General features: G+C 31.4%; 1 protein-coding gene across 3 annotated transcripts in view; it reads right to left on the bottom strand.

The window, feature by feature from the left end:
- The window catches only part of LOC127712375 (potassium voltage-gated channel protein Shal-like), an 83,900-nt gene extending 80,808 nt beyond the window's left edge, over positions 1-3,092 (bottom strand). For all 3 annotated transcript variants that reach the window (XM_052218890.1, XM_052218960.1, XM_052218804.1), the window contains exon 1: positions 1,376-3,092. In XM_052218890.1, the coding sequence (XP_052074850.1) occupies positions 1,376-2,499 (1,124 nt within the window). In that variant the 5' untranslated portion in view covers positions 2,500-3,092. The remainder of the gene's footprint in view (positions 1-1,375) is intronic.
- Between the last annotated feature and the right edge of the window lie 4,565 nt (positions 3,093-7,657).

Genomic DNA, 7,657 nt, shown 5'->3' on the forward strand with positions numbered 1-7,657 from the left:
TGATATAAGACCTTCTTTATCCTTAATACGGCATTATTTGTCCTCCAAAAAAAGCATATAGAAATTCAAATATGCTTAATACATAATTAATATTTATTCATTCCAAGTAGGTTCTAGTTATATATTTTTAGTTAACTTCAAGTTGGCACATCCAGTATTCTAACAGCATAACCTTTAACTATGGATTACAATTTTCTTTAAAAATCAAAGAAGCATAGAAAATTTGTAAGACTATTCAAAGTCAATCAACAGTTGCAATTAAAATGTTGTGCTTGCTGTGTAGGAATCTATAAAATTCAATACTTCATCATTAGCCGGTATTGATCAGTTCAGAATAACAATAGGAGGTTGCCATACAGCCATGCAACTTATTATCTAAATCAGCTGCAGTTGTACAATTACTGTTTCATCATAACTTTATAGTGCGTCATAATTAATCATATAAGCTATAGTGGGCTATCGATTCACAAAGAGGGAAATCAAAGCATTAAGAAAGTGCACAATATGCGGCATACATAAAATACCGTATATTAAGCTGCATTATCTGGCACATTCATTTCTTTGTATAAATCGCTTTTTTTTTTCTTCTTTTTTTTTTTTTTTGGAAAAAGGGGGGGGGGGGGGGGGGTTATACTTTAAATTGAATTTACACCTAATTCACAAAAAAATAAGAAAATGAATAATAATTGTCTATGTTTGAAATAATTAAAATGGTCTCCCATTTAATCTTATTTTGCATCTTCCTATTTATTCCCCTTCAGAAATATCATTCCAGACATTTAAATTTCATGGAAAAATATTAATGAAAAACAACAACCCACTTTAAAAATTCACATGAATAATTTAACACAACATAAGATAATATCAATTAAATATCGAACTATAGATGGATCCGATCTCATTTAAAATTTAATATTTCAAATATACTTATTTTCAATCAATACATTAATTATTATTGGCATTACATGTTTGTGTGTGTGTAAGTGTTGCATCACAATGTATAGTCGACAGAAACAAAAGTGACTAATCTAAATGTTTCTATAGAATAAGATCTTTATTTCAGATCATTTTACATTGTAATGTCATCAAATTAGTTGACAAATGACCATACAAAATTGATGAGGATTTGAGCTTGATATTGATCACTCGTTAAAATAATAGATACACGTGTTTCGTATTGTTTATGATTATATAAAAACACACGCGAAGAGATCCCTGATCAAGACAGGAATAAATATATACACTAATCTTTCTCTGACGAAGCAAAATAATTACAAACAGCACATAGATGTAATTGTTGTGATATAGCTAATGATAGTCACTGGTATATAGCGTGAAATATGCAACACTAATTATCATTATTGAATTTACTTACCCAAGAGTAGTCATGGTTACTATTGTATACCAGAATGCAGACGGGATACTTGTGAACTTCGTGTTGGGAACATTCTTTTCTGCATAAAACATCACTGTGGCGAAAATAATAATGGCCATTGTTAAAGAAAATAGTAAGAATCCTAATTCACTGGCACAACTTTTTAATGTGTATCCCAATATACGTAATCCTTGTGAATGTCGAGAAAATTTGAAAATACGGAATACTCGGAAAACTCGAAGTGTGACGAATGCCCCGCTTACGTCATCGTTGTCCGTGATTCCTAGTCCAATATAATATGGAAGAATAGCTACTACATCAATGACGCTCATGACACTACGACAAAATAAACATCTATCTGGAGCTGCATAAAAACGAAGAAGATATTCGGCTGTGAAAATCATCACACAAGCGGTATCTAAGCAAAAGAAAGCAACTTCATAGCGCTCCCCACACGAAGGGAATTTGTCTGTTCCAGGTATTCTACCACAGGGAATAGTTTCTACAACATTAGCTAGTACTGATACGGCTATGAAGAACCCAGTGACATAATAAAAAACTAAAGCTGCAGTACTAATATGAGGGTTTTCAAACGCTCTCCAAAATCGCTCCCTGAGGTTTTTTGCTGGGTCAAGCTCGTCATTTTCAGACCCTTTATCATCCAACAATCTTTCTTGGTTTTCTCTTTTTCTGTCTCTGTAATCCTCATAACAACAGTCTCTTATAAGATCGGGCATAATACCGAAAAATGCTAGTTCTTCGTCGTATGATGAAATACATTCATGTTTTGGATAATGTAATTTGCCAGTTCTATAGTAATTTAAAATATGCCTAAATAGTTCTGGATCTCTATCAAAAAAGTAGTCCTTATTTTCATCATCAAAGAAAAATTCTTTTTCATTTGAACCTAATAATGTATCTGGATATTTCTCAAGAGTTGTTCTCCAGGTTTCAAATTTTGTTCCGCTTACATTTATAGTTATTCTGTCATCTCCTCTTTTTAAGTTTGTAGATGACGGTTGTCCCGATTGAACAATTGGTTGAGGAAGAGGATTTTGGGCCACAGGTACCCATCCTATGGCCGAGGCCCGTGCAAACGGCAACCAGGCGGCAACAGATGCCATGTCAATTGCCGAGTCCTCACTCACCGACTCCTCAAATTCCGGTAGACAGACAATTTTGGAAAGAGAGACCTATTACTAGGATCCGAGATCCTACTTATCATCAGGTTCAATTAAAAAAACATTCGCGCTTTGATATTAAATTCGAAAAAAACATGTTCTAATTTGCCTTACCGTGATTGTTATATTCGCTATAGTATACTAGACAGCATCCTTTATCTATTATGTCGTCTGTATCAATATGTCAAAACATTTTTCTTTACTTTCCGTAATTTAAATTTGTTGAAATTATCTCATACTACAATGATTAACATCTTCTAGATATTCCATATTTCTCCCGTTCAAAACTATCCCCTTTCATGTAATAATCCATAGCTTCGTCATATTTTGGGGTAATATCGTCTGCTTGCACTCTCTTGCACACGCGTAATCTGTTACATCCACATGTTCTCATGCGACTTTCGTCAGAGGGAGGCAATCAACAGATTGGAAGAACAGCTTCCCTTGGTCGTCGCTGTTTCTCACTTAACAATCTATGCGGTAGTCTCTTCTTGAATGCAGAAATGTACGATTCGATATTGATTTTTTATTAATTTACAACAAGAGGCGGGACAAGGTAGATATAATTAGATTTCTCTCATTGAAAATTTATCAATAACATTTTAAAAATTGCTACAAACCCACTAGAGCTTTGGACAGTGATGTTAGTCATTTATTTTCGGCTTAACGAATATACATTATTGGTATAAACAGCTTTAGGTTGCTTTACTAAGTGTCAACCAACGGCTTAGAATGTTATTGTTTCGTAACTCATTCTATACACAGTCATTGATTTTTCTATTATATACTATTCCCTAGTTATACACAGTTTGTTACTAGATCAATAATCAAAGCATAAAAGCTATTGGAAATAATTTAACGTGTATTCCGGATATGTTAACGATGATTGAACAATACATAATTATTCAATGTTAAAAGCTGTTTGACTTCCAATTTATGTTTTGGTCTTCAAATTGAAACTACAAACTGGATGGTCTGGTAGAAAGCCGGATAGTATTGACTACAACAAAAACCGAAATACATGTAGCAGAATAACAATTCCTGTTTTACACAGGTGTCAATTTCTGCAGAAACATGTACCAACATTGACATTTCGACAAATATATAACGATGACAAGATATTCTTAACATCGAAATCGTCGTTTACCTTTCATCATGAATAAAGATACACCGAATTTCCCTAAAATTGCAATTTGAAATGTAGGTAGTTTATTAAAAAGACATGCTACAGATACATTTTTAGCATCAAACGTATAAATATGACTATTGAAATACAAAAAAAAACATGTATACAAAAGAATCTATTTTTATGTCGGATTATTTGTTATATTATACTCAACTATTAACATGTTGAAACAAAACAGAACGGTTCTGTCTTTACCGTGAATTCGAAGAATATTTTATCATATCTTTTTAAGGTGTCAATGTTAAATTTATCCAAGCAGCACACACATTTATCTAAATATAGTATTCCTATTCCGGAACAAGAAGAAAGTATGATAATGTCTTGTTTTAGCATGAAAACTTTGATTATAGGGTGGCTAGAGAAGAATAAAGGAACCTCAGCAAGCTGTAATTCCAATATTACAGATGCCAGAAAATATTCACCAAAACTGAAAATAAAAGACAATACTAGTGTACGAGTATTCAGCGATGTCTGACGTTTTGCCTTTAAATATAATTGACATGTCCTCTACTAGATTATCAATGCGAAATAGACATCAGTTTATTGTTGAAGACCGTACATTGACCTCTAGATGTCTTTTGTTTGCTTTGTGTTGTTGTGTTGCTGTATTATTGACGTTTGATGTGTTTGAGCTTTTGATTTGGCAAATTGTTAAGGGACTTTCCGTTTTGAATTTTCTTTGGAGTTCGATATTTTTGTTGTTTTACTTTAAACCCCACCTTTTATTCAAAGTATCGAAGATGTTAAATTAGGAAAAACGTCAGTAATGAGCAGTATTAAGCAAGAAATAATGAGAACTCCACATGAAATACTAGTTTTTTTCCCACTAAAATAGTTAGCTTACAATAGAATTTTTTTTTTTTTTTTAGAATTTTATTAATCTAATCAAGAACCCATAAAGGGCATCATTTACAACAATATTAAGCACAATATGATTGGAAAAAAGAAAAACTATATCCTAATATAATATTATCATATATTGGACAGGATCAGAGCCTAACACATCATGTGTCTTACATAACATTAACAATAATTGCATAATAATTTTATATATTTTGTATCCACCTGGATCTTATTTCTAAACACTTAATTATATAATTGCCTAGGCACATAAGAGTTGGTAAATGCTCATTTGTGAACAGCCAGAAATATTTTTTATCCTTGGGTAATTCTTTAAAATTATTACAAAAACTGTTTACTTTATCCCATAATAATTTTCTCTGTTCGTTATATAAAGGACAACTTACTGTGAAATGGGTCTCATCTTCAATAGAATTTGATCCATGTGATAGGCAGTGATGACATAGACGCTGACTTCTCTCTATGTATTTTTTACTATACCTATCTTTCTCAATTTTAAGATCATGTGCACTTATTCTCAATTTACATATAGCTCTTCTTATATTAAAATCTTTAATTGATAAATAAGCCTCCTTTACGAAGTCAGTCTTGAGGTTGAAATAATTTTCTAATTTACTATTACCTTGTGATAAGGTATCAGATCTTTTGACCCCCCAAAATGTTTTAAAACTGTTACAAAGTTTACATTTTACAAATTTAATTAATCTATTGAGCTTTGTATTCAAATTTTGTATATCAAGTGATTGAAGGACATATCTCATAGATGAATACCAACAATTAATGTTTCCTGCATCTAAAATTTTATTACAAACATAAGCATCATAAAGTAACCCATCGTCCAATTTGTTAAGCCTGTGTACATATTTTACCATAGATATAATGACAGAAAAATAAAGAGGAAATCTTGCAACCTCTGATAACACTGCCAAATTTGAGGCTTTTTTATTTACACCAAGAATATATTTTAGATACCTGAAATGTGATTTTTCCAAATAATCATTTATGTAAATTAATTCAAATAGATAATCACTTTTTTTCTTGCAAGCAGCAGAGTTAATCTTAAAGGTACCCCAGATTTCACTACAATATAATAAAATTGGTTTTATTGTGTGATCATTTCGATCAACGCTTTTAAAAACAAAAAAATCAATTCTCATAATTAAATTTTGATGACTGCTAATACTAGAAAGATACGAGTTAAAGCAAGCTTATGGTTTATTTAAATTAAGATATTCATGCATATTGTTGTGACGTTATCATTAGATCACAAACAGTCCTGGATCTTGCGTTCTATATTGGGACATACAATAACACTTTGAATTTATTCACTGAAAGTGAAATTATACACTTCACAATTACAGAACTAAGTTCTTTAAGATTAAGATTAACAAGAAATATAAGATTTACACAGTAGAAGTAATTATGTGTTAAATTTATAAAAACTATATCTTTAAGGGACGACATCGAAAGATCAATGTAGGATAAAAAAAACTTAAATCAAATAGTTTGGAGGTGGGGGGTGGGTTAAAATTGCTGCAAGTTTTGATTATCCAAAATCGATTTTCCATATTGGTCAATCAATTTTTCCCAAATTAAGTTAAGAGGGGGGTGGGGGGTCAGTGAAAAAAACTATGTGAATTAAGTTTTTTATCCTACATTGAACTTTTGATGTCGTCCCTAAGTTGTTTATTTGTTTCATTAATTAATGTTCATCTCATACTGAAAATAAAAATGTTTTATAATGGCAAATGCTTATATAAAAATTCCTACAATGTTGACGTTGTTTGGAATTTAAACAAACAAATGAAAGTGTTGATCACCTTAAATTTACCTCTTTTTATTAAGTTATGGTTTGTCTCCAGTAATTGATCGATTGATTGATTGTTGTTTAACGCCACTTTCAGCACTATTGCGCTATTTCGTGGCGGTCTGTTATTATTGGTGGAGGAAGCCGGAGTGCCCGGAGAGAACCACGACCTTCGGTAAAAAAAAACTGACAATCCTGGCAATTTAAGATTAGAGGCGAACGCACCTGCCATGTGCCGGTTTATTCCCGATTGTCCCACTTTTTAAAATTATAGAGTTCTGATTGTCCCACATGAAAAGTTCTGATTGTCCCACATTATTTTATGAAGTAAAATATTCTTAAATAAACAAGGTATATATTGTTTGTTTTGCTTAATAAACAAGAATTAATTATTGCATGTTCAAACTTTTATTTAATATAAATTTTAAAAAAGCATAAAATATGATTTTTTTTTTTGTATATCATCAGATTAATGCTCTTTTGAGTAAATAATATAACATTTATGAATTATATCTATAAGGTTACGTTTATTTATATAAAACAAATATCAATACTATGATTTTAATTAATTTTTTTCTAAAGTTAAAAAAAAAATAAAGATATAATACATGCAATTTAAAGAAAAGTGTAAACTTAATTACGCTGTACACTATACAAGCACTTGTTGATGGAGAGATGTTTCCACTTATCTTTGCACTTTTACCAGTGAAGTCAGATGCCATTTACACAAGATTCTTTATCATACAGAATACAATCTGATGGTGACGGTAACACCATTAACTATTTGTAAAGCTTTGTATTTCAGGGGGTAGAGGAATCGGATGATTTATATTTTATATATAGATCCATTGTGTTACGAAGTTTCCGTCTGTCATATAATCATTGTCCTTGACTTCATTTTCATGGTTTTATTGACTGCTAAGAACTGTATAGCTTGTTTTCGTCATTTGAATGTCTCATTTATCATAAGTTCCAGGATAACTATACTTAGTTACTAATATATGGTATCCTTGCAATGTCTACATGTCCGTCAGACATCATAGTTCACATGACCTCGACCTCATTTTATGGATCTATGAACAAGGTTAAGTTTCAGTGGTCAAGTCCGTATCTCAGACGCTATAAGTAGTAGGTCAAATACTTTTGGTGTATGGAATGGTAGCAGGGTGTACATGTCTTTGTGGCAGAGTTAATCTGACCTTACCTCATTTACATGGAACATTGATAATGTTAATTTTATGTAATAC

This window comes from Mytilus californianus, unplaced genomic scaffold (genome assembly GCF_021869535.1).
Source record: "Mytilus californianus isolate M0D057914Y unplaced genomic scaffold, xbMytCali1.0.p SCAF_1, whole genome shotgun sequence".
Classification (NCBI taxonomy): domain Eukaryota; kingdom Metazoa; phylum Mollusca; class Bivalvia; order Mytilida; family Mytilidae; genus Mytilus; species Mytilus californianus.